General features: G+C 41.4%; 1 protein-coding gene across 6 annotated transcripts in view; it reads left to right on the top strand.

Annotated features, from left to right (window-relative positions):
* The window catches only part of add1 (adducin 1 (alpha)), a 194718-nt gene that overhangs the window by 52843 nt on the left and 114021 nt on the right, over positions 1–27854 (top strand). For all 6 annotated transcript variants that reach the window (XM_059644900.1, XM_059644896.1, XM_048526896.2 and 3 more), the window contains 4 exons: positions 3347–3509; positions 8519–8670; positions 11178–11258; positions 22370–22519. In XM_059644900.1, the coding sequence (XP_059500883.1) occupies positions 3347–3509; positions 8519–8670; positions 11178–11258; positions 22370–22519 (546 nt within the window). The remainder of the gene's footprint in view (positions 1–3346; positions 3510–8518; positions 8671–11177; positions 11259–22369; positions 22520–27854) is intronic.

The raw sequence follows: 27854 nt of genomic DNA, 5'->3' as shown, positions 1-27854 counted from the left end.
ACTCTGGCCCTCCTCTTGTTCCTCACATAAGCATAGAACATTTTGGTGTTTTCCCTGACCCTACCTGCCAAGGTTTTCTCATACCCACTTCCAGGTCTCCTAAGTCCATTTTTCAGTTCCTTCCTGGCTGCTCTTTAGCCCTGTAGAGCCGTGTTCGATCCTTGCTTCCTCACTCTTCCGTAAGCTTCCTTCTTCCTCTTGACTAGGTGTTGCACAAGTCTTGTCATCCAAGGTGCCTTCACCTTACCATCCTTTCCTTTCTCCAGTGTGACGAACCTATCCAGTACTTACAGCAACTGCTCCCTAAACAACCTCCACATTTGTCATGTATCTCTGAGAACATCTGATCCCAATTGGTGCTCTGTAGTTCTTGCTTAAGGATTTTCGTACATCTTAGTCTGTAGCTAATGTGATTCATTCCATCTGATGTCAGGAAGTGGCTGAAGGCACAGGATACTACAGGTTATGTGCCTTGACAATGTCCTGAGAGGCAGTAATATGAATTCTTGCTCTCCAAAACTAGCCTCACTCGTAGCCATACTGTTCTAGTGTAGCTACAACACTGATATCATTGTGGATCTTTATAAACCTAGAAGGAAAAGGGCAGCAGCCATGTGGGAATATCACCATCTGTTTTCCCCTGCAATTAACACATCATTTAAACTCTGAAACATTGTGCATTTTGTGCATCAATACTGGATTAAAATTCCAGAATTCCCTCTGACTGCGCTGAAAGTTACAGGAAACTTCACCATTGGGTAAACCATTCATCCTTGAATTGCAGAAGTTAAAGTTGGTCAGCCATTATCACTTTTAAATTATTTGTGCAAAGTAATTAGTTCAACAAAAGGAATTCCGGCCCTTCTTTTTGTTGAAATATAGGTTACGTTGAACATTGTAGCCGTGTGAAGAGCAAGTTGTGAAACCCTCAATGTTTTAGTGGAGTTCAACAGTTACCTCACAATGTGCAAAAATCTATCTGAATCAAGGGATAGTAGGAACTGCCAATGCTGGAGAATCTGAGATAACAAGGTGTACAGCTGGATGAACACAGCAGGTCAAGCAACCTCAGAGGAGCAGGGAAGCTGACGTTCAGGTCTGGAGCCTTCCTCAGAAAATCATTTTCTGAAGAAGGGTCTAGGCCCGACACGTCAGCTTCCCTGCTCCTCTGATGTTGCTTGGCCTGCTGTGTTCATCCAGCTCTACACCTTGTTATCTGGATAATGCTGTTTCTGAATGTATACACTTCTGGATCGCGAACAGAGTACCACCAAACTTATCCTGCCTGACACCTCAAATCCACTTCCTTCCTTGCCAACACAGTGCCTATAACTCATCCCTGTAATCAAGGCAAGTCTATCCAGTGTTACTTCAAAAATTTTTCTGAGGAGAAAAATAAAGACGTGTCAGAAAGCAGTAAACAGATTATTGTAAAGCTAGCTGATTTTATTTTTTTGCTGTGGTTCTAATAGTGGCATGCTACAAAGTGACAATGGTGACAGATTGTGACGTGTAGAAAAGTGAACTAGTTTGATGCTCTTAGCCCGCAGAGGATTGAGCAGTCTTGGATCATAAAGCTTTTCAGTGGGAAAAATGGTCTGAAAGACACATGTGCAATTAAGTCTTGATCGCTTGGAAGTACCTTGACAAGTTACTTAGTGAGACCTCTTTCACAACTATCACCTCTTTATTTTTGGTAAGCTAGATGTGGGTAATAAAGGAAGGATAACTAATACCTATCATCCGAGAATTAAAAATGATCATGTTGCATTTTAAACACCGGCAAGGAGGGGTACCTGAAGCCTTTTTGGATGGATTATGCCACAGGCAACGCACGGAGTCATTTTTATCATCTGTTAGATAAGTACTTGAGTGATCATTTCCATTAGTTAGTCAACTCCCTCAAGCTGGCTAAATCACGCTTGGTTGCACTGAATGGAGTGTACTATGTTTACTAGTTCCTTCAAACTTGTGCTGAATATTGTGTGAAACTACCTGTTTGACTACATGCATCATGTAAATATCAATAACAGCATGCCAGCTCCAAAGATTGTGTATTTTTCTTGTCACAGTTGTATTGTTCTGGCACATAATGGATCCTTGCAGATGAGTTGTTACCTGGTATCATGAAAATATACCGTAATCTCATTCCTCCATGGCTGATCTGATCCTGAAAAACACTACTACTTGTAGTTGACAATGCTTTGGTCTCCAATATTGCAGTAAAGATATTTAAAGTCACAGTTCAAGTGGATTCACGATTTTGTTCAATTGAATAAATTGTTTCCTTTTTGTTAAAGAGCTTCCCTGCACCGCTCACCCAAATCTCTTCCACTCTGTTTCTCCTTCCCCTCATCCCCGTCCCCCTACTCTGTCCACCAGCCTTCCTAAATTACAGGTCTTTACTTCAAATTTGGGTTTAATATGGCTGTTAATTTTTGCTGGTATTTAACTAGAATACCCCCTATTGAATAATGGGGCATTTTAATTACCCTTCACATATGGAAGCAGCCCATGTCCAAATGCAGCAATAACTGGACGATATCCTGACTTTGGCTGACAAGTAGCAAGTAATGTTTGTGCCGCACAAATGTCAGGTAATGACCACCTTCAATAAGAAACACTGACCCTTGAAATTCACCAATCACCTGAATACCCTACTAACCCTCAACAGTCTGAGGGTTACCATTGACCAGAAACTGAATAAGATTAACCCTTTCAAATATGGTAGCTTCAAGAGCAGGTCAGAGGCTAGGAATCTTGCAGTGAATAACTTGCACTCTGACTCCCCAAAGCCTGTCTGCTGTTCTCAAGATTCAAGTGAGAAGTGTGATGGAATACTCCCTATTTGCTTGGATGAGTGCAGCTCAAAATTCTCAAGAAGCTCGACCATCCAGAGCCTATCCATGACAAAGCAGCCGGCTTGATTGGCACCGCATCCACCATCTCCACCATTGACGCTCAGTCATAGTAAGGCTCCAAGGCTCCTCCAACAGCACCTTCCAAACTCTCAATCACTTTGGTTGAGAAGGACAAGCAGCAGATGATAAATAGGAACACTGTTGAGAAGTTCCCCTCCAAGCCGCTCATCGTGACTTGGAAATATTTTGTTAATTCTACACTGTCACTGAGTCACAATCCTGGAGCTCCTTTCCTAAGGGCATTGTGGGTCTGCCTACAGTACATGGCCTGCAGTGGTTCAAGAAGGTAGCTTGGCACCATCTTTTCAAGGGCGGCTAAGGATGTGCAATAAGTGTTGAGTGAATAACCTAAAGAAAAATGACAATGAAAAGTGTTATCTTTATCATTACCATGACGTTTTTAAAAGAAACCTGTTCATTCCTAGGCTTTTTGTGAAGAATTGGAATCAATGATTCAGGAACAACTCAAAAAAGGAAAAAATCCTACTAGTCTACTTGCATTACAACAGATTGCAGATTTCATGACAACAAATGTACCTAGTATGTACCCTGCTGCACCACAGGGTGGAATGGCTGCATTAAACATGAGTAAGTATAATCATTCTGTAAATGTGGAGACCAAAACTCACCAACGAGTTGTACAACTGTAGCAAAACTTTCCTGTCCTTATATTCTGTTCTCCTTTCAATGAACAACAATCCGTTTGCCTTCCTGGTTGCTTGATGTACGTGCATACTAACTTTGATTCATGCCCAAAGAACACTTAAATCTCTCTATTGAAGAACTACACTGTCTCTCTCCATTTAAATAATATTCTAGTATTCTGTTTCCTGTCAAAGTGATCAAGTTCATATTTTCCCATATTATGCTCATAAGCTAAATTGTTGCTCACAGTTATCTCTTCACAGACTCCTTGTGTCCGCATCACAACTTGCTGTTCTGCCTATCTTTGTCTCATTAGCAAATTTAACAACTGTGCATTCAGTCCCATCCTTCAGTTCATTGATGTGAGTTGTCAAAAGTTGAAGCTGTAGTTCTGATTTCTTTGACACTTGTTACAAATTGCTAACTGAAAAATGATCCATTAATCCCAATTATTTCCCGTTAGATTAGTAATCCTCTGTTTATGCTGAATGGTGCGCACGTGCTCTTACTTGTGTTTAATAACATTTGAGTGCCACCTTCTCAAATGCCTTTTGGAAATCCAAGTTATTCATATCTGTAGGTTTCCCCTTATCCATGTTGCTTGTTACTTTGTCAGGAATCTGACAGATTAGTCAAACATAATTTCCAGAGAACTGTACTTCCATACAATTGCTTATTTGGGAAATAAATGCACATTGAGAAGGGTGCTGCAGAGCTTTAAAAAGACACAAACATAATAGAAGTGAGGATATGCTAAGTCAACATAGTGATTTAGGTACATAAACCTGTTTTTAAGCTTAGAAGGCAGGAAAGATTGAAGAAATTAAAGATATTCCACACTTTGACATCTATGAAAAATTGAGACACTGGGTGAGCCTTGATTTCAACACATTGAGGAAGTTGGCAAGCTTTCAAAATTTAGAATAACGAAAGGAAACTTGGGAGCACTGGCATAAATATTGATAAAGTAGAGAAAGATAAAAAGGGAAGATCCATGTGAATGGAGGTTAAAGGTTAGGAGCGAAAGTTGAACTAGCTTATGTCCAAAAGTCTCCCTGAAAAGAGCACCATTCAAATCTTAAATTTGAGTTCCACACCTCTTAGAGACTTACTCTATAAAGAGGTTTCATTTAGTCCTATTACATGCATATTTCTGAAAATTTTAAATTTGTTTTTAAAGTGGTAAAATTTGATTTCATTATAATGATTTCAGTCTCTTTTAGAAGGTGTTTAGGTGATTCAAGGCTCATGAGAAAAATTCAAGTGTTTAGTCTAGTAGAAAACGTAGCAGCATGGAAATAAAATAAGGTGCTGGAGAAACTCAGCAGATCTGGCAACATTTGCGGAGAGAGAACCAAAGTTAATGTTTTGAGTCCTGTAAGACACTCTTTTTGGACAATTTAATGTGGAATGATTGTACGTAGTTTTTAAAATCAAAGATTAGCAATAATTTTCATTTGAATACAATGGAGTATGGGAAAACACTAGTGATAGCAATTAAACCTGTGGCTTTATCTTTCACATTGCCATTGTTTTGTAGTGTATTGGTTGATTTGATCTAATAAGAGTTTGACTATTTGATTCAAAAGCATTCGTTTATAATATTTGAGGCAAACTCTACTTCCAGGTTACACAAACAAACCAAAAAGGCTAATCTGGGTGGTTGACTAGCTGCTCTTCTTTTTTCTGCAGCTGTTTCTGCAGAGATCCAACAAGACAGTGCTCACAGAATTAAAATGTATGAGCTGCCAGTGTTGTTAATTATCCTCTAACTTGGTATGGGTAATGACTGCATATAGAAAAGGAAAGAATTAGCTTTTTGTTACATCCTTCACACTTCCACTCGTCCCAAATTATTTTGTCACCAGTAAATTACATAGTTGCGGCTGTTAGTGGGCATGTAACAACTGATTTATATGGTAAAAGATTCCACAGATTGAGATAAATAACAAATGAATCCATTTTTGTTGTGTTGGCAAAGACTCAGAAAACTCCCAGACATCCACTGGAGATATGTTATGGATCTGTTATACTTGAGCAGGCAGATGAAGCTTTGTTTTAATAACAATGTCTCAAAGATTACTGTATTAAGTATTAGTCCTGATATTTGTTTGTATCTTGTAGTTTGGCTTGAACCTACAATTCTGACTCCTAAATACTGAGGTTTACTTTAAGATTTTTTTTTAAAAGCTCATCTAAAATGTACAAGCGGCAATAAATATGCTGTCAAAGCATACCTAGGATGAGACCATTACTGGCAAGATCAGTATTTGTTGCCCTTCCCCAGTTGCCACCTTTTTGGAAAGCTGCAATATTGAAAGTAGATGCTGAAAGCTGTTAAATGAGGCAATTCAGAACTTTGATCCAACTTTGATCCGCAAGCTCTCTATAGGTATGTGAGGAACAAGAGGATGACTAGGGTAGGAATAGGGCCAGTCAAAGACAGAAGTGGGAAGTTGTGTGTGGAGATTGGAGAGGTGCTAAACGAATATTTCTCATCTGTTTTCACCTGAGGAGCAGGAGAATATTGCAGAGGAGAAGACTGAGTTACGGGCTATTGGAATTGAAAGGATTGAGGTTAGGAAGGAGGAGGTGTAATCTATTCTATTCTAGAAGATGTGAAGGTAGGTAAACCCCCTGGGCCGTATGGGATTTTTCCAAGGATTCTCTGGGAAGCTAGGGAGGAAGTGGCAGAGCCTTTGGCCTTGATCTTTTGAGTCCTCATTGACTACAGGTTTAGTACTAAAGGACTGGAGGATTGCAAATGTTGTGCCCTTGTTCAAGAATGGCAGTAAAGATGACCCAGGTAATTAGGGGTGGACGCTAGGAAGTTGTTTCCGTTAGGCGGGGAGACTAGGACCCGTGGGCACAGCTTTAAAATTAGAGGGGGTACATTTAAAACTGAAATGAGACGACATTTCTTCGGCCAGAGAGTGGTGGGCTTGTGGAATTCATTGCCGCAGAGTGCAGTGGAGGCTGGGACATAGGATGCCTTCAAGGCAGAGATTGACAAATTCTTGATCTCAGAAGGAATTGAGGGCCACGGCGAGAGTGCAGGGAAGTGGAGTTGAAGTGCCCATCAGCCCCATGATTTAAATGGCAGAGTGGACTTGATGGGCCAAAATGGCCTTACTTCCACTCCTATGTCTTATGGTCTTATTATAGACCAGTGAGCCTTACATCTGTTGTAGGAAATGTTTTTTGGAAAGGATTATAAGAGAGAGGATTTATAATCATCTAGCAAGCAACAATTTGATTGGAGATGGTCGGCATGGATTCGTCAATGGCAGGTTGTGTCTCACAAACCTCTGAGTTTTTTGAGAAGGTGACCAAGCATGTGGATGAAGGTAGGGCAGTTGATGTGTTGTGCATGGACTTCAGTAAAGCCTTTGATAAGGTTCCACATGGTAGGCTATTGGGAAAAAATAGAGGCGTGGGATTGAGGGAGATTTAGCAGTTTGGATTAGAAACTGGCTTTCTGTAAGAAGGCAACGAGTGGTGGCTGATGGAAAATATTCATCCTGCAGTCCGGTTACTAGTGGTGTGCCTCAAGGATCTGTTTTGGGTCCACTGCTGTTTGTCATTTCTATAAATGACTTGGACGCAGGCTTAGGTGGATAGGTTAGTAAGTTTGCAGATGACACTAAAGTCAGTGGAGTGGTGGACAGTGGAAGAATGTTGCAGGGAGACTTGAATAAACTGCAGACTTGGGCTGAAAGGTGGCAAATGGAGTTCAATGCGGATAAATGTGAGGTGATTCACTTTGGGAAGAATAAAATTAAAGCAGAATGCTAGGTCAATGGAAATATTCTTGGTAGTGTGGCTGTGCAGAGGGATCATGGTGTCCATGTACACATATCCCTTAAAGTTGCCACCCAGGTTGATTAGTGCTGTTAAGGCTTACGGTGTGTTAGGTTTTATTGGTAGGGGGTTGAGTTCCGGAACTGTGGTGTCATGCTGCAATTGTACTAAACGCTAGTGCGGCCTCACTTGGAATATTGAGTGCCGTTCTGGTCGCCCCATTACAGGAAGGATGTGGAAGCATTGGAAAAGGTGCAGAGGAGATTTACCAGGATGTTGCCTGGTCTGGACTCTCGGCCCTATGAAGAAAGACTGAGGGTCTTGGGTCTGTTCTCATTGGAGAGAAGAAGGCTAAGAGGGGATTTAATAGAGACATACAAGATGATCAGAGGATTAGATAGGGTGGACAATGAGAGCCCTTTTCCGAGGATGATGTCAGCTTGTACAAGGGGGCATAGCTACAAATTGAGGGGTGATAGATTTAAGACAATTGTCAGAGGCAGGTTCTTTTAGTCAGAGTGGTACGGGCGAGGAACGCCCTGCCTGCCAATGTAGTTAACTCAGCCACGTAGGGGCATTTAAACAGTCCTTGGATAAGCATATGGACGATGATGGGGTAGTGTAGGGGGATGGGCTTAGATTAGTTCACAGGTTGGCGCAACATCGAGGGCCGATGGGCCTGTTCTGCACTGTATTGTTCTATGTTCTGTGGTCTATACCATTGAAATATTGCCATATTTCATGTCAGATTATGTGTGACGTGGAGAGATACTTGGACATGGTGATATTCCATTGTTCCTGCTGCTAGTTGCTTCTGATCTGGTAGACTAGTGGTGAATCAGTTCTAGAAACATAAGATTTAGGAGGAAGAGTAGATCCTTCAGACTTATGAGCCTGCTCCACCATTCACTTAAGGTCATGACTGATATAGTTGTCTCAACTTACTTTTCTGTCTGCTTTCACAACTCTTGTTTCTCAAATCTGTCTATTTTCTAGTGCTCTTCAAAAGTCTTTATTTATGAAATAATTCTTCTTTTGTGGCAGGTTCCAATTAAAATGGGTATGTATTTCCCCTTTGCTGAATAAATTGCTTCAATAAATGCTACTAATTACTGTTGTACTGTCAGTTATGCATATATGCTTTTTTTAAGGTCTTGGAATGGTTACCCCTGTGAATGATCTCCGTGGATCTGAATCTGTTGCATATGACAAAGGGGAGAAGTTACTACGTTGTAAGCTAGCAGCCTTCCACCGACTGGCAGACCTGTTTGGATGGTCACAACTTATCTACAACCACATAACAGTAAATTGAGCTCCACACTTTCTTCTCCTTTTCAATATATATAATCCTAATTTTACTGACTGCATGAAAATGTACATTTTACAGAAAATGTTTTACTTTTGTTTCTTCTGTTTAGCAGAACAACTTAGTTTGTTGATCTTAAGGATATGGTGAAAAAACTTGATTTGCATAAATGTGAATCAGAAATCTGTCATCATAGTACTGTAGTTAGACTTATAAAGTCTCTTCAATAAAATTCAATAGCCATTTTGTGTTCCTGATCAGATGTTTGATGTATCTGTCATTTCTGTAACTCTGCAATGTACCTCAGCACAATTGAATTAACAGATGTATGGAGAAGTTTCCTTTGCTGCTATGATATATGCAATGATTGTTTGTGTCTGATTATTTATGAAACCACTCAGCCAACTTGTTCAATAACTTTGGTGTACAAGGCTGGAACCTGAATAACTGAGTGTGGTGGTGGTGGGGATGCTGAAGCAAATTACAGAACAGGGGTAAAACTGTGAAAGGCATTAAACATAACAATAAATAAAACTTCAAAAATCATACAAGATTCTTAGATGAACTAAAGCTAACAGAAGCACGGCTGGTCATGCGGGAGGATGCCTGCAGGCACTCATAAGAATTTTAATTGATGTCTTGGAGTACTGTTGGAAAGAGCTGTAGTATCCTGTCACCAACTAATGCCCCAGTTAAAGCTGCTCGAGTTCCCTGCATACCTACTGCAACCTAGAGCACCTAGTTTACAATCTTCTTTCATGGATGTGAGTTTGCTCGCTGAGCTGGAACGTTCGTTTCCAGACATTTTGACACCTTTCTAGGTAACATCATCAGTGAGCCTCCGACAAAGTGCTGGTGTTATGTCCCGCTTTCTATTTATCTGGTTAGGTTTCCTTGGGTTGGTGATGTCATTTCCTGTTCTTTTTCTCAGGGAATGGTAGATTGACTTGGAGCCAATGTGTTTGATGGTGTTCCGGTTGGAATGCCATGCTTCTAGGAACTCTTGTGCGTGTCTCTGTTTGGCTTGTCCTAGGATGGATGTGAATACATACGGACCAAATACTGAACTACAGGAGCAACCATCCCAACACCCACAAACGAAGCTGCATTAGAACATTATTCCAACGAGCCACCACACATTGCAGCACAGAGGAAAATCACCTATACAGTGTATTCAAAAAGAATGGGTACCCTATGAACACAGTTTGCCGATTCCTCAGCAATCAACCCAAACAGTCAAAACGGGCCCAGAAACCATAACCACTCTCCCCTACATCAAAGACATTTCCGAAATGACTGGCAGACTATTCGGACTTCTTGGCATCAGGGTAGCCCACAAACCCACCAACACACTAAAACAGCAGCTAATGAACTTAAAAGACCCTATACAGATGACAAACAAAACAAACGTCATCTACAAAATACCTTGCAAGAGCTGTGACAAACACTACATTGGACAAACTGGCAGAAAGCTAGCCACCAGAATACATGAACATCAACTAGCCACAAAACGACATGACCCACTATCACGAGAATCCTTACAGACAGATGAGGAAGGACACCACTTTGATTGGGACAACACATCCATCCTAGTACAAGCCAAACAGAGACATGCACGAGAATTCCTAGAAGCATGGCATTCCAACCGGAACTCCATCAACAAACACACTGGCTCCAAATCAGTCTACCATCCCCTGAGAAAAAGAACAGGAAATGACATCACCAACCCAAGGAAACCTAACCAGATAAATAGAAAGCGGGACATAACGCCAGCGCTTCGTCGGAGGCTCACTGATGATGTTACCTAGAAAGGTGACGAAACGTCTGAAAACGAACCTTCCAGCTAAGCGAGCAAACTCACATCCAGAACCTCAAGCTGAGCTACAAATCTTCTCAAAACTCGCTAATCTTCTTTCATATCTTGGTCTTTAAAGTTACCGAGAAGATAAATGAGTGGATGAGTAATTTAACAGTAATCAGGGTCATTTAGATCCATGTAAATCAATGAAAAAATACCATTGCTATGAATAAAAAAAATTTTGACTCAATAAATTTCCATAACCTAAAAGTATTACACATTGTATAAAACACTATATCCTAAACACACCAAAAATCACAAAATGGCAGATCTGACTTTTTTTAAACAAAGTATGGAAGACAAAAATAGTTTTAGTAATCAGCACTCTTTAAATTTGCTCCTGATGGAAAGAACATCCATAAATTTCCAGTTGATTCCCAACCAGCAAACACTATATATCTCTTAAATGTTAATGTTTTTCCAGGTTATATGGGTTTTGTATAATCTGAATTACTCAGAAACGTGATAAATATCATTTAAATAGCTGTTACACCAAAACTTTAGCTTAAGGCAGGAGCTCCTTCTTATAATGTCGGGTTAGCTACAAACTGTGCTGTTGTGTGGATTTCCCTTTTTAAAAGCATTATGTATTTGTTATAAAATGATCATGTAACAATAACTGAAGACAAGTTATTGTTTCCTCTAGGTCAGAGTCAGTTCTGAACAGGAACATTTCCTCATTGTACCTTTTGGCCTCCTTTACAGTGAGGTCACTGCATCCAGTTTGGTGAGTGAGAAGGATTAAGTATCAATTTTAAATGTTATTTATTTAATCAACTTAGTGTTTCAGTTTTGCTTCAGAAATTACATTACATCTGTCGACCTGCTTTATAATCCATAGAATGTTACCACGCAGCAAGGCTGTCATTTTTCTAATATATGTCTACTAACAACTTTATTTTTCTTTAAAGCTGCCTTTCCAGAAATTTTCCAAGGTGCCTGACTGACGTCATTTGAGTGAAATGGTAAACTTGACCATAAGATTGGGAGCAAAAATAGGCCATTTGGCCATCAGAGTCTGAATCTTTATACTCTACTATTGTGCCTTTAGTCCAAAACACTGATTATCTTTCAATCAAAAGTCTGTCTCAGCCTTGAATATGTGTAAGACCCAAATTCTACAGTCTTCTGTGATAATGAATGCCATAGATTCTGAGAGAAAATCAACCTCAACTCTTTTCTCATACTGTATTCCAGCTGCCAAGTTTTCGCCCATTCACATAACTTGTCTGTATCACCACTTGCCTTCCCACCTAACTTTGTGACATATGAAACTTAATAACAATACATTCACTTCTGTCATTCCAATCATTAGTATGTGTTGTAAATAATTGAGGCCCCAACACTGGCACACCACTAGCTACAGATTGTCATCCTGAAAATGCCTCCTTTTCCCTAACTCTCTTGTCTCTTTACTTGCTAATCCTCTGTCCATGCTAATATCCTGCCCCCAGTACCGTGGGTCCTTACTAAGTAACCTAACGTGTGGTACCTCATTGCCTTTTTTTTTTGGAAATACAAACATATCTTATATACTGGAGGTGTTCTTCTGGCACAATGGTAGTGTCTGCACCTCTAAGCTAAGAGGCCCAGGTTCAAGTCTCTCTGATGAAGGGTCTAGGCCCGAAACGTCAGCTTTTGTGCTCCTGAGATGCTGCTTGGCCTGCTGTGTTCATCCAGCCTCACATTTTATTATCTTGGAATCTCCAGCATCTGCAGTTCCCATTATCTCAGGTTCAAGTCCCACCTGCTTTGGAGGTGTGTAATAACATCTCTGAACAGGTTGATTAGAAACTATCTGTTATCTCTACTTTATCCTGCTTGCTGCTTCCTCAATGAATTTAAAGAAAACAGATATGATTTCCCTTTTGTGAAGCCATGCTGACTCAATCATATATTTCTAAGTACTGTACTATTACATCCTTTGTAATAGACTTTAGCATTTTCCCCAATTACTGCCATTAAGCTAATTGGCCTGTAGTTACCTTTTGTTGTCTCCTTTTTGAGTAAAGTTGTTACAATCTCAGGTTTCCAATTCACTGGGACTTTTCCAGAATCCAAGGATTCTTGCAAGATTACTACCAGTGCATCTAGTATCCCCCTAACTGCTTCCTTTTAATGTCTTACCTAACTCCTTGGGTTCAGGGGACTTTATTAGCATTTAGTCCCATTAGTTTCTCCCATACCTTTTTCTCCAGTGATAGTTATTGCATTTATTTCCTCTTCCCCCTTTGCCGCTTGGTTTTAGTGTTTTTGGAATGCTATTAATGTCTTCTACCATTAAGTCTGAAATAATTATTTAACTCCTGTACTATTTTCTTGTTCCCCATTTATAATTTCACCAGAATCATTCTCAATTTGTTCATTTTGGCCCCTTATTTTTATATATTTAAAGAAGCTCTTCCTGTCCATTTCAACATTAGTTTACCCTCAAAGTTTATTTTCTCCCATTTTATCGTAATTTTGGTCACTTTTGTCTGATTTTTTAAAAAAAGTTTCCCAATTCTCTGCCTTACAATGTGACAAAGCTTAGTGGCATGTCTTTTCTCAATATGGGAGGCAATGGCCTAATGGTGGTATTGCTGGGCTGTTAATGCAGAAGCCTAGGTAATGTTCTGGGGACCATGGTTTGAATCCCGCCATGGCAGACGGTGGCATTTGAATTCACTAAAAATCTGTAATTAAGAATCTAATGATGGCCATGAATCCATAGACAATTGTTATAAAACTCATCAGGTTCAGCAGTTGAATAAATACTTTGGATCTGCCTTTGAGGGTATAAATAACTTGCAGGAAATGCTGGGAACAGAGAATCAAGCATGAGGGAGGAACTAAAGGAAATCTTTATTGGGAACTGCAGATGCCGGAGAATCTGAGATAACAAAGTGTGGCGCTGGATGAACACAGCAGGCCAAGCAGCATCTTACCTTTTGTGCTCCTAGTCAGGAAATGGTTTTGGGGAAATTGATGAGATGAAAACCCAGTAAGTCCCCAGGACCTGATGAGTACTTAAGGAAGTGGCCCGAGAAATAGCAGATGCGTCGGTGACCATTCTCCAGCATTCTGTAGACTCTGGAAGAGTTCGAAAGGACTATAGGGTTGCTAATGTAACCCCACTCCTTTTAAAAAAGAAAAGGAGGGAGAGGGAAAATTGAGAATTATAAGCCAGTTAGCCTGACATCAGTTGTGGGGAAAATGCTGAAGTCAGTTATTATTGATGTAATAACTGATCATTTGGAAAGCACTGATCAAATTGGTTCTAGTCAGCATGGATTCACTTTTGAGGATATGACCAGTACAAGTGGATAAGGGTGAATCACTAGATGTTGTGTATCTGGACTTCCAAATCCGGACTTCAAAATACCTTGCAAGAACTGTGACAAACGCTACATTGGACAAACAGGCAGAAAGCTAGTCACCAGGATACACGAACATCAACTAGCCACAAAAAGACATGACCCACTATCACTAGTATCCTTACGTACAGATGAGGAAGGACACCACTTTGATTGGGACAACACATCCATCCTAGAACAAGCCAAACAGAGAGACACACGAGAATTCCTAGAAGCATAGCATTCCAACTGGAAATCCATCAACAAACACATTGATTTGGAGCCCATCTACCACCCTCTGAGAAAACGAACAGGAAATGACATCACCAACCCAAGGAAACCTAAACAGATAAATAGAAAGCGGGACATAACACCAGTGCTTCACTGATGTTACCTAGCATGGTGACGAAACGTCTGAAAACGAAATTTCCAGCTCAGCGAGCAAGCTCACATCCAGAAACTCAGGATAAAGATGAGAAGGGATTTCTTCACGGAGTTGTAAACCTGTGGAATTCTCTGCCTCAGGCAGCTGTTGGGGCCAGTTCATTAAATATATTCGAGAGAGCTGAATGTGGCCATTGTGGCTAAAGGGATCAAGGGGTATGGAGAGAAAGCAAGAATAGGATACTGAAATTGCAGGATCAGCCATGATCATTTGAAATGATGGTGCACGCTCGAATTATCGCATGGCTTACTCGTGCACCTATTTTCAGTTTCTGTGGAGTTGCATGTGTGCCAGACCGGGTAAGAATGGCAGTTTTCTTCCCTAAAAGGATGTTAGTGAATCAGGTGGGTTTTTCCTCACAATCTGCAATGGATTCATGGTTATCATCTGACTCTTAATTCCAGATTTATACTGAATTCACATTCCACCATGTGCCATTGTGGGATTTGAACCCAGTTCCCCAGACCAATTCTAGATTAGCAGCCCAGCAATAATACCACTAGGCTGTCACCTTCCCTATGCATGTACCATCTATTCCACAAGTACATTTCCTGCTAAACTTCTGCAGAAATAGCTCCAGCAAGGCCAGTATCCCTTCACAAAGCCACCCTTTATTTACACGTGCAAAGTACATGACACTGATCCAGCTAGTTCAGAGCTGACTCCTGGAATGGATAAAACCCTTGACATGCCTGCTTATATCTGTAAGAAAGACATCCTGGATTGGACCAGCATAACGGACCCAAATCAGGAAATGTGTATTCTGTGGGGTTCGCCTGGATGACATCCTTCTAATCACTACATCCCTCCTCCTCAAAGTCGCGGGCTATAAGTCCATTCTTTTCCCTGTAGCTTCACCTGGGTATTTTCACACCAGGTACCGTTCCTCCAACTGCCCCAGACGCTGGCGATGTTCACCGAACTATAGCCTGCCTCTTGCGCCCAGAGTGTCTCTGAAGAAATTCCTCTCCAGGTGGTAATGGCATTGAGGCTGCAACATCTGCGGTGTTCATCTCATCCTCGGCAGTTTCTTCAGTGATAGGTGGAGGGGGAGAACCTTATAGATCTGACACCCTTGCCAGATGAACTGAGGGGCCAGGTATGTTTTGCTTCTGCTCAGTTTGCAGTTGCAGATTTTAAATGGTCCACGTGCTCGTTCAGGACCACCTGTCCTACATGAACTTTGTTTGTAATCTGACCCATTCTTGCGTCAACCATGCCTCTTCTCCATGCAGGGCTGTTCCCCTAGTTTTGATACTAAACTTCATGTTGGTACCGACTCTGCCCCAGAAGGCAGTGGAGGCCAAGTCTCTGGATACTTGCAAGAAAGAGATGGATAGAGCTCTTAAAGATAGTGGAATCAAGGGTTATGGGGATAAGGCAGGAACAGAATACTGATTGTGGATGATCAGCCATGATCATAACCAGTGGTGGTGCTGGCTTGAAGGGCCGAATGGCCTACTCCTGCACCTATTGCCTGTTGTCTATTGTCTATTCATCCCAGTGAAGTAAACTGCCTGTCCCTCAGAGTCTTGTGGCTGGCATCGGTGTTTCTGATGCTGCACCCTCACCCCACATCTGGGAAGATCAGGTTCAACCTGGTGATGGAGTCTTCTCATCATTAGCATCTCTGGAATTGGTTCTGTAATTGTGTGAGGTTTAGTTCTACAGTCATGTTGGAACTGGGGTTGAGTGAAGTTATGGGCTGTTTCTTTAAGCCTGCCTTCAAAATTTAGGCTGCTCTTTCTGCCAGCCTTTGGATGATGGATGGCATGGTGCTGTTCTTACATACTGAATGCCGCTTGACTTTAGGAAATAGTTGAAATCCCTGCTGGTAAATGATAACAGCTTCAGGAGACCATGTATTGCAAAAGATGGTTGCAGCTTTTCTGTCATTGTCCCTGTGATTGACGAATGAATTCTATGCACGTCCAACCACTTTGAATAGGCATCCACCATGACTAAGGACATAGAGTTTATGAAAGGACCATTTCCAAGGTTGATGTTTATTCAGTAGCAGTTGTAAGTGTGTCAGAATGGAGGCCAGATTACGTACGAATTTTTAGTAATAATTCACCAACCCAAGGAAAGACTAAGCTCCAGTACAGACGTGGAGGCCAGGGCAGCTTTTGATCTCCCTTTATCATCCAATGGTTGTAACCCATCCTTGTTGACTCTGTAGCCCAAATAAGTCATTTGCCTGGTGGAAGAAAACAAATTCTTTCCACATACTGGTCCCAGTGTTCAGTAGGATCAAATGAGTCCAGCTTCCTTAAACAATGGCGTGATGCCAGAATACTTACCCTAACACACAGATGACTATTGCGAGTAAATCTCTTCAGGGGTGTTTTCTCTCTCTTTACTTCTGAGGAAAACCTCACAAAGGCTGGTAGCCCTTCATCAAGTCAACCTGTATTTGCATGTGCATAGTACATAACACTAACTAGCTGGCTCCTGGAGTGAACAGACCCCCTGACACTCCTATTTATATGTATAAGCCAGGACTCCTTGATTGGGCTGTTAACTTGGTCCATTCAGGGAACTCCCTTTATATAAGGGCCACACGGCTGACCTCATTCCAATCACTGCACCTAGTCTACTCCAGCTACCTCTGCCTTCTTTCCTTTGTCATTACCCTTATTTGATATCCTAATGCCGTTCAGGGATGGAAATCTGCTTTCTTCACCTGGTCTGGCATAAGTGTAACTGCAGAGCTACAGCAATGTGCTTGACTCTCAAGTACTGTCTGAAATGGCCTAGCAAGCCACTCAGCGGTCAACCATTATGAAGTGTCAGCAACAAAATGAAACTGAACAAACCACACACCAGCACCACCACCCCTGCCCTCCTCCAAAAATAAAACCTGGCATTGACCTAGGCACTGGAAACAATAATGTCAAAAACAGATTTAGAGTTGTAGGAACTGCTGATGCTGGGGAATCTGAGATAACAAGGTGTAGAGTTGGATGAACACAGCAGGCCAAGCAGCATCAGAGGAGCAGGAAGGCTGATGTTTCAGGTCTGGATCCTTCTTCAGAAATTCTTCAGCATTGGCCTGTTGTGTTCATCCAGCTGTACACCTTGTTATCTCTAATGTCAAAAACAGACGAGTCAAGCAACAACCTGACATTGTCCATAAGATAGTCTGTGAATATGACTATGTCACAATCACCACCCTCACCATCCCCAGATATGTCTGTCCCACCAGCACAACAGACCCAGCAGAGGTAGTTGACCTGGGAGTTCTCAACGTGGACTCCAGATCCCATGAAGTCTTGTGGCTTCAGGCCAAATATGGGCAATGAAAATTCCTGCTGATTGCTATGCATTACTCTTCCTCTGAATCAGTACTCCTCCATTTTGAACAGCACTTGGAGGAAGCACTGAGGGTAGAAAGGGTGCAATTTGCACTTTGGTTGGGGGATTTAAATGTCAGCTACCAATTGTTGCTTGACAGTAGCAATGCTAATTGAGCCAGTCAGGTCCTGATGGCCGTTGCTGCTAGACTGGGTCTGCGGCAGGTTCTCAGGGAACCACAGGAGGGAAAAGCATACTTGACCTCATCCTTACCAGTATGCTGTCAGCAGATGCATTCGTCTATGACAGTACTGATAAGAGTGATCACTGCATAATCATTGTGGAGACAGAGTTCAGCCTTAATGTTGAGAATGAGACAAAACTGCAGATGCTGGAATCCACTGTAGACAAGGAGGAGACTGGAAGAGTACTGCAAGCCAGGCAGCATCTGAAGGAAAGGAAAGGTCAATGTGTTGGGTATTACCCTTTTTCAAGACTCAAAGTCCTAAAGAAGAATAATACCCAAAACATTGACTTCTCCTTTCCTCCATACACAGTATGGCATTCTATGTTCTTCCATCCTCCTCTCTGTCTACCTTAATGTTAAGAATACCTTGCATTGTGTTGCGTGACACTGAGTACTGTACCGTATGTGGCAGAATCACAGGTATAGAGCGCGGAATCAGCCCCTTTTAGTCCAACTTTTCAGTGCTGCCCAGGTTCCTAAACGGAAGTAGTTCCATTTGCCTCCCTTTGGGCCATATCCGTCTAAATCTTTCCTATCCATGAATCTTCCCAATGTCTTTTAAAATATTGTAATCATACCTACCTCTACCACTTCCTCTGGCAGTTTGTTCCATATATGCACCGCCCTCTGTAGAAAAACTTACCGCTTGGGTCCATTTTAAATCTTGCCCCTCTCACCTAGACTGGGTCTGCAGCAGGTTCTCAGGGAACCACAGGAGGGAAAAACATACTTGACCTCAGTTTTGAGCTCTGCTACCGTGGGGCGACAAAATGCCTTGGTTATTCAACCTATCGATGCTCCTCATGGTGTTAGACTTCCAAAAGGCCTTTTGTTGAGGTGCCTCACGGGACGCTGCTGAGCAAGGTTGCAGCCCATGGTGTTCGAGGTCAGCTACTGGCTTGGATTGAGGATTGGCTGTTTGGATAAAAGGCCCTTTTTCGGAATGGCAACCGATGACGAGTGGTGTCCCGCAGGGTTCACTGTTGGGGCCGCAGCTGTTCACCTTATATATTAATGATCTTGATGAAGGGACTGGGGACATTCTGGCGAAGCTTGCCGCTGATACGAAGGTAGGTGGACAGTCAGGTAGTACTGAGAAGGTGGGGAGGCTGCAGAAAGATTTAGACAGTTTAGGAGAATGATCCATGAAATGGCTGATGAAATTCAACCTGAGCAAATGCGAGGTTTTGCACTTTGGGAAAAAGAATACAGGCATGGACTATTTTCTAAACGGTGAGAAAATTCATAAAGCAGAAGTACAAAGGGATCTGGGAGTGTTGGTCCAGGATTCTCTAAAAGTTAACTTGCAGGTAGAATCCATGATTGAGAAAGCGAATGTAATGTTGTTTATCTCGAGAGGGTTGGAATATAAAAGCAGTGGTGTGCTTCTGAGGCTTTAGATAGCTCTAGTTAGGCCCCATTAGAGTACTGTCCAATTTTGGGCCCCACACGTCAGGAAGGACATACTAGCCCTGGAGTGTGTCCAGCGGAGATTCACACCGATGATCCCTGGAATGTTAGGTTTAACGTATGATGAACGGCCAAGGATCCTGGGATTGTACTCATTAGACTTTAGAAGGTTGAGGGGAGATCTAATAGAAATTTACAAGATAATGTATGGCTTAGAAAGGGTGGACGCTGGGAGGTTGTTTCCGTTAGGTGGGGAGACTAGGACCTGTGGGCACAGCCTTAGAATTAGAGGGGTTAAATTTAAAACAGAAATGAGGAGACATTTCTTCAGCCAGAGAGTAGTGGACTTGTGGAATTCACTGCCATGGAGTGCAGTGGAGGCCGGGACGTTAGATGCCTTCAAGGCAGAGATCGATAAATTCTTGATCTCACAAGGAATCGAGGGCTATGGGGAGAGTGCAGGGAAATGGAGTTGAAATGCCCATCAGCCATGATTTAAATGGTGGAGTGGACTTGATGGGCCAAATGGCCTTACTTCCACTCCTATGTCTTATGGTCTTATGGACCTCTATAGGGCCACCCCTCAGCCTCAGTCGCTCCAGGGAAAAATAAGTCCCAACCTATCCAGACTCTCCCCATAAATCAAACCTTCCAGTCTCGGTAACACACTAGTGAATCTTTTTTTGTACCCTTTCCAGTTAATAACATCCTTACTATCGCAGGATGACCAGAATTATACGCAGTACTCCAGATATGGCCTTAGCAATGTCTTGTACAGCTGTAACCTGATGTCCCAATTCCTGTACTCAGTGCTTTTTCATGATGAAGGCAAGTGTAACAAACATCTTCCTTACAGCCCTGTCTACCTGTGACTCCACTTTCAAGGCACTATATACCTCCACCCTTGGGTCTTTGTGTTTGACACCACTCCCTTCCCTTGACTCCAGTCCTACCCTGGTTTGTCTTACTTAAATGCAATATCACATGTTTATTGGAATTAATCTCCATAAAGATTAAAGAACTCGAGACTGGGCATCCATGAGGTTCTGTGGGCTGTTAATAGCCGCAGAATTGTACTGCCAACACAATATGCAATCCCACGGCCTGGCATATCCTCCACTCACCCATTACCATCAAAGCAGGGTATCAACCTGGTTTCAGTGGAGATTGCAGGAGAACATGCCAGGAGCAGCACAAGGCATACCAAAAAAATGGTACGTCAACCTGGTGAAGCTGCCAAACAGAACTATTTCCATGCTAAACAGCAAATGTTAGACCGAGAGCTAAGTGATCCCACAACCAGTAGATCAGATCTAAGTTCTACAATCCTCACTCCTCTGCAGCTCCACAAAGGTTTATCCTCAATGCTGGAAGAGCCTTACACATCAGTGCAAAAGATAAGGCTCGAACATTCTTGGCAGTCGTCAACCAGCAGTGTCAAGTGGATGATCCTTGGTTGTCACCACTGTTCCGGAGCATCACAGATGCAGAGGCTATGGGCCCTAACAATATTCCATCAATAGTACTGAAAATCTGTGCTCTAGAATTTGCTGCTTGTCTAGCCAAGCTATACCAGTATAGCTACAACAGTGGCATCTACACAAAAATGTGGGATATAGCTGGAGAGTGGTGATACCGTACGTTTTTGTATATTTTGTACATAATACGTGTGAGAATAAATGAACAAATGAACTCCCTGCCTGTTCGAGAAATGGTTGTGATTGTTGGAGGTCAACCATCCAGGCTGCAGGACATCTCTGCAGGATTTCCCCAGGGTAGTGTCCAAGGCCCAACCATCTTCAGCTGCTTCTTTAATGACCTTCCCTGCAGCATAAGATCAGAAGTAGGATGTTTGTTGATGATTGCACAATGTTCAACACCATTGCGACTCCTTGGATATCAAAGCAGTCAGGGTCTAAATGTAACAAGATCTGGAGAATATCCAGACTTGGACTGACAATCGGTAAATAATATTTGTGCCACATAAATGCTAGGCAATGACCATCTCCAATAAGAGACATTCTAACCACCGCCCTTTTATATTCAGTTACCATCACTGAATCCTTGACTAACAGCATCCCTGAGGCTAATATTGACCAGAAACCCAAGTGGACTTATCACATAAACACTGGCTACAAGAGCAGGTCAGAGGTTGGGAATACTGCGACAGATAACCACCTCCTGACTCCTCAAACCCTGTCCATTATCTAGAAGGCAGAAGTGATGCAATACTCCCCACTTGCCTGGACGGGTGCAGCTTCAACAACATTCGTGAAGCTTGACACAAAATAGCCGACTTGCTTTGTACCATATCTAATAGTACATATTCCCTCTACCACCAAAGCTGAGTCGCAGCAGTGTTTACCATCTACAAGATGCATCAGAAATTCACCAAAGATCCTTACCCAGCAGCTTCCAAACTCATGACCACTGCCACCTAGAAGGACAAGGGCAGCAGATATTTCCCTCCAAGCTCCTCACCGTCCTGACATGGAAATATACTGTTGTTCCTTTCCTGTTGCTGGTCCAAATCCTGGAATTCCCTCCCTTCAACATTGTTGGTCTACCTGAAGCACATTGATTGCAGTGGTTCAAGAATGCAGCACACCTTCACTTTCTGAAGAGCAACTAGGATTGGCAATAAATGCTGGCCAGCTAGCGATGCCCGTGTCCCACTGAATAAAAATATTACATTTAACACAGTTGTTTGCATCCCAGATCTTGGCGTCTCAAACTGAATGCTAAATTTTAACTGTTATGGTCACTCTTTTCATAGGGAATGTTCCTTTACTTTGAGAGGTCATTAAACCGGCCTTGTTACGCAGTACCAGATCCTCATCCCTGGTTGGATCCATGACACATTGTTCTAGGAATCACTTGGAAAAAAAAACTCTGAATTCTTTCCCCTGGTTACTTGTGCCCATTTGATTTACTCTAGAAATTTGGCAGATCAAATTTAAGTGCCTTTTATTTTACCCTTGTTAGAACCTCGTTGATTCTCTGCCCCATACCTTCTTTTATTTTGCGAATGCAATTTGCATATTTTCTTGTTCTAAATGTAGTTTTGTCACTAGCAACAATATTAATTGTTTTGTGCTTTACAGGTTAAAGTTAATCTTCAAGGCGACATAATTGATCGGGGCTGCACCAATTTGGGAATAAATCAGGCTGGCTTTACTTTGCACTCTGCCATCTATGCAACTCGACCAGATGTCCGATGCATCGTACACATTCACACACCAGCTGGAGCTGCAGTAGGTTAATTTTTTCCTATGTTTCTCAGACTGCCTGAATTGAAACAGAGTCCTCATTTTCCCAGAAGCAGACCATTTAATATTTTCTGCCACTTTTCTTGACATCACAGCACATTACATGATTGAGATTGCATAGGCAAGTTAATATATGGTTTAGATGTGTACATGGTATGCTGGTTTTAATAGAGGAAGGTATGCGTATGGATGGACTTATTCTGTTGTAGACAGAGTAAAAATAATTCAGTTTACTGTGCAATACCATTACTAAAATAATTCAAAGTTATCCCATTGTCTTCTCTTAAGGCTTTGTACTTCCTTCTGCTTCAACTGTTTATACAGTTCTCTGTAAAGAAGACATTCATCTATGCATGAATCAAACCCATATTTATTTCCTGTGATCATTTAAAATTGATGATCCCTATCAAAGACCTTCTGCTTAGCAGAAACCTACATTTCCTATATATTCTCTGGAAAACTGTAGTTTCAAACTCTCTCTTTAATTTTGTCCTGGCTTTCTGTGTCTCAGTGGAAATACCTTCAGTATGTATGGTTTGAATTTACAACATGAGAAATATAAGTTGGCTAGTTTTTGCCTGTAGTACCGGGTTTATTTCAGTATGTGGTTTTAGAGTTTCGGGGCAGAAAAGGTTACTAGTGGGTTGCAGTGAGAGAGAGATCCACTGAGGTCTTTCCAGAGGGAGGAGGACAACTTCTTCAAGGTGGGCATCCTTGGAAGAGGTTTCACAGTGGGGTTATAAATCACTGGGATGGAATGAACTGCTGACGTGGAGCTGAAAGAACACAACAGCCAGGCAGCAGCAGAGGAGCAGGAAAGTTGACATTTTTTCTGAAGAAAGATCCTGGCCAAAATGTCAACCTTCCTGCTTCTCTGCTGCTTGGCCTGCTGTGTTCCTCCAGCTCTACACTGTCTCTAACTTCAGCATCTGCAGTTCTTGCTGGATAGGTGCAGTTCCAGTGACACTCAAGATATGTGATACCATCCCAGACAAAGCAACCCACTTGATTGACGGCAGAATCTACCACTGATGCTCAGTAGCCGCAGTGTGTACCATCTACAACATGTACTGCGTTAATTTTCCAAGGCTGCTTAGGCAGCATTTTCCAGCCTCATGATCACTGTTATCTTGAGGGATAGAGCCAGCAGATACATGGTAACACCGACATCTGCAAAGCATCCAAACGACACACCATCCTGACTTGAAATTATATCACCATGCCTTCAGTGTTCCATGTTCAAAATCTTGGAATTCCTCTCTAACGGCATTATGTACCTAAACCAAATGGACTGCAGCAGTTCAAAAAGGCAGCTCACTAACTCTTCTCAAATCCAACCAGAGGTGGGCAATATATGCTGTGCTAACCAACAACATCCACATCCCATGAATGAATATATATTTTAAAACCAAGTGTGTAACTCAGTCTTGAATGTATTCATTAATGTAGCTTCTTCTGCTTTCTGGGGTACAGATTTCCAGCAATGAATGACCCTCTGAGAAGAAATTCATCCTCATCTCATCTCAGACGTAAATAGATGATCCCTTTACGCTTGGCCTTAGCTTCTTCCAAAAATAAAAACATCTAGCGAGTTTTGAGAACATTTGTAACTCAGGTTGAGGTTCTGGATGTGAGTTTGCTCGCTGAGCTGGAAGGTTAGTTTTCAGACGTTTTGTCACCATTCTAGGTAACATCATCAGCGAGCCTCCGACAAAGTGCTGGTGTTATGTCCCGCTTTCTATTTATGTGGTTAGGTTTCCTTGGGTTGGTGATGTCATTTCCTGCGTTGGTGCTGTCATTTCCTGTTCTTTTTCTCAGGGGATGGTAGATTGATTTGGAGCCAATGTGAGCAAACTCACATCCAGAAAAACATCTTCCCAGCTACCTCATCAAGCCACCTCAGAATCTTTGTATGTTTCAATAAAATCACCTTCCAAGTTCAGATGGTAATATGCCCAACCTACTCAATTTTTTTTCTCATAAATCAACTCCTTCAACCCAGGAATCAACGTCAAGAACCTTCACTAAACTGCCATCAACTAAATTTTAAGCACCCTTTAAGTTCAGATAGCAAAACTGTATGCAGCGCATCAGATGTGGTTTTACCAACACTTATCAGGTGTATCGGACTTCCCTGCTTTAATATTCTATTCCTCCTAAAAGCCAATATTCTATTTGCCTTCCTATTTGCATGCAGTACCTATATGCTAATTTGATGGGATTCATCTATGAGACACCCTGTTCCCTCAATTGTATAGTATTCTGCAGTGTCTCTCTCAATTTAAATAATTGTCTGCTTTCCTATTTTTTTCTACAAAGGTGAAAACCTCACTTTCCCACATTTAATTCCAGCTGCCCTTTTTTCTCCTCACTCACTCTAGAACAAAAGCATCATTTTAAGACAAAAAATACAAGCAGGCACTTTGCCTATCCCACAATTAAGTAATGTCGTGTATGAAGTTCATTGCCAGTGTGATGCCGGGTAAGTAGGCTATATGTCCATGTGATTGGCTGATGGAATCAAACAAGCTGTTTCATAATGGGTGGGGTATAGACTGTATTCAACCAGCTAGCACTTAGAAAACCCAAAAAAGACTACTTTAGATGTGATTTTCCAACTGAACAACACTTGAGTAGTTGTTAATATATCTATAACCAGTTTAAACAACCATATAAACAACCAATTTAAGATGATCAGCATGTGACTCACTTACACTTACCAGAAGCAATGTTCATATGCAGGGACCTGTTTTCTTCAAACAAAAGTAATATGCTCAAAAAGCATATTGCAGTTACCTAGAAGCATGTAGGGCTTGTAGTTCATTGTTGCTTTCTCCATTCCACCATCTCAGTCAATTAGAGTTAGCTTCCTAACCAATCAACACCCATTTCCTCTTGGAGTATAAATTTTAGTTTGGAATTGCTTATTTGAAATTTGGCATTCTCATGTTTGTTTTGATCGGTTGTGATGATGCTGTGGCTTTAAGATGATATTTTGTTCTTTTTATTTTGGAGAGAGGTTGTAAGGCAGAGGTGTAGAGCAGTCTTTCAAAACCACTCAAGTAAACAGCTTACGAGGTCTTGGGTTTGATTAAAAGTTGGAACAGTGGAGGCAACCAGGATGGATGTGGCCAGCTCTCTCAGACCAGGATTTCGAGCCTTTTTAAAAAATTTTATTTTAGCTTTAAGCAATTGATGTGGTCTTAAAGAAGTAGAAGCTATCTTTTTCCCTCTCTTGGTTACAGCTCGAAGCTGAGGTTTCTCTCTGCTGCTGGTTTACCTGTGAGACAAATCTATTTTTCTGACTTTTCCTTCAGAAGTCTAAGTGCAAAGAGACTTGGGAGTTCTAGCCCAGGATTCTCTCTGCAGGTTGAGTCAGTAGTTGGGAAGGCGAATGCAACTTTGGCATTTATTTTGAGAGGACTTGAATATAAAAGCAAGGATGTACTTCTGGGGCTGTATAAGGCTGTGGTCAGGCCACATTTGGAGTATTGTGTATAGTTTTGAGTCCCTTAGGTTCTGAGGAGGTTCATGAGAATGGTCCTAGGAATGGAAAGCTTCACGTATGAGGAATGTTAGAGGAATCTGGGTCAATACTCAATGAAGTTTAGAAGGATGAGGAGGGATCTAATTGAAACTTACAGAATACTGAATGGATGTTGGGAAGATGTTTATGTTGGTAGGAGAGAGTAGGAACCGAGGGTACAGCTTGAGAGTAAAGACCTTTTGGAACAGAGATAGCACTTCACATTTGTCTTTAAAATAAGAAAAAGTTAGGATCTTGGTAAACCTTCTTAAAATATTTTGAGGGGCTCTGGTCTGGTCCATAACAGGGTGCAAGATGAAAAGCTTTGGTAACTTGTATATCTTCCTAGCAACATCCAAATTCTATTCTATGAATTTAGTGTTTTTGAGGATGTGATTAGTCATGTAGATAAAGGGCGATCAATATAAGTAGGTATGTGGATTTCCAGAAGGCATTTGATAAGGTTAGTACAAGTCAAGGGCTCATGAAGTTGGGGTAACATATTAGTGTACATGAAAGATTGCCGCTTGTCTGTTAATCAATGAGTAAGACTAATGACAGGATGTGATTAATGAGTACTGCAGGGATCAATACTTGGATCTCACTTACTTGCAGTTCATGTCACTGACTTAGAGAGAGCAGTGTATATAGGTTTTCTATTTGGTGCAAAGCTATGTTCAAATGTAAGTTATGAGGAGGACACAGGCTGCACAGGGATATGGACAGGATAAAAGAAAGTGCAGCAAGATGGTATATGGAATCTATAACGTGGTTAAGGTTCACTTCAAGGAAACTATTTTTTTAAGAAGTGTAAAACTTGACGTTCACTGAAACTTGCATGTGTTTGTATAAGGAATTCAGTACAAATTCAAGCAACAACAATCAGGAAGGAGAATGGTACATTAGCAGTTTGTGCAAGAGTTCTGGATTACAACAGTAAAGAGCTCTTGCAGCAAATTGCACAGGGCTTTGGTGAGACTGCACTTACAATACTGTCAGAAGTTTTGGTTTCCTTATTTGCACCAGTCAAAAACAACCACCTAACGATGCTAGTTCTATCTCTCATTTTCAGCAGCTTGCAAAACAAGATATCTGGAGATTAAATGGGAAAGTCTAAAATAACATTTGTCAGTCCCTTACAAAAGTTGGGCCATGAAATGACAAATCAGTTGAAAAGGTGAAAATTTCAATTCTGTAGTGCCTTATTTGTTGACATCAACATTCAATAGCATAAAATATAGGCATTAACCCCTTTGATCCTGCTTCTTTTGCTAGCCATTGCTACTTCCTCTTTCAGTTTGCACCCTCTCTTCAAATTTGAGACAAAAGCTTATTAAATGACAAGTATTTGAATGCCTTTTTAAAAATCCCTTTTGATGAGTTTAAATTTGTTGCCTTCTGGATAATCCATTGCAGCGTTAAAGTCTCCAGGCTCAAGTTTAATGTTCTTAAAAAAGCCAAAATATTGAAGCTGTATTTGGAAGATGAAAATTGCTGTTCTTTGATTGATAAACATGAGCTCAATCTATTTGGAAGTCTACATAGAATACAAGAGCCAAGATGTTTAAAATTGGAGGTACTGTGACCTGGAACTTTTCTTGTATGGGCAGGTGTATTAGTGGAAATTACATTCACTGCTGAAACAGCATGGTTCAAACATTCATTAGCACATAGACAAATCTGTCGTTGTTTTGGCACTGCAGTGTGATTCTTTCTACACTTCCATATGTAACTTCTTATGTAAAGGAATTATTGGCTATGAATCTGAAAAATGTTATCTTTGAATATATTTCA

The sequence above is a fragment of the Stegostoma tigrinum genome, chromosome 3, assembly GCF_030684315.1.
Source record: "Stegostoma tigrinum isolate sSteTig4 chromosome 3, sSteTig4.hap1, whole genome shotgun sequence".
Taxonomy (NCBI): domain Eukaryota; kingdom Metazoa; phylum Chordata; class Chondrichthyes; order Orectolobiformes; family Stegostomatidae; genus Stegostoma; species Stegostoma tigrinum.
This window is presented reverse-complemented; position numbering and strand designations above follow the sequence as displayed.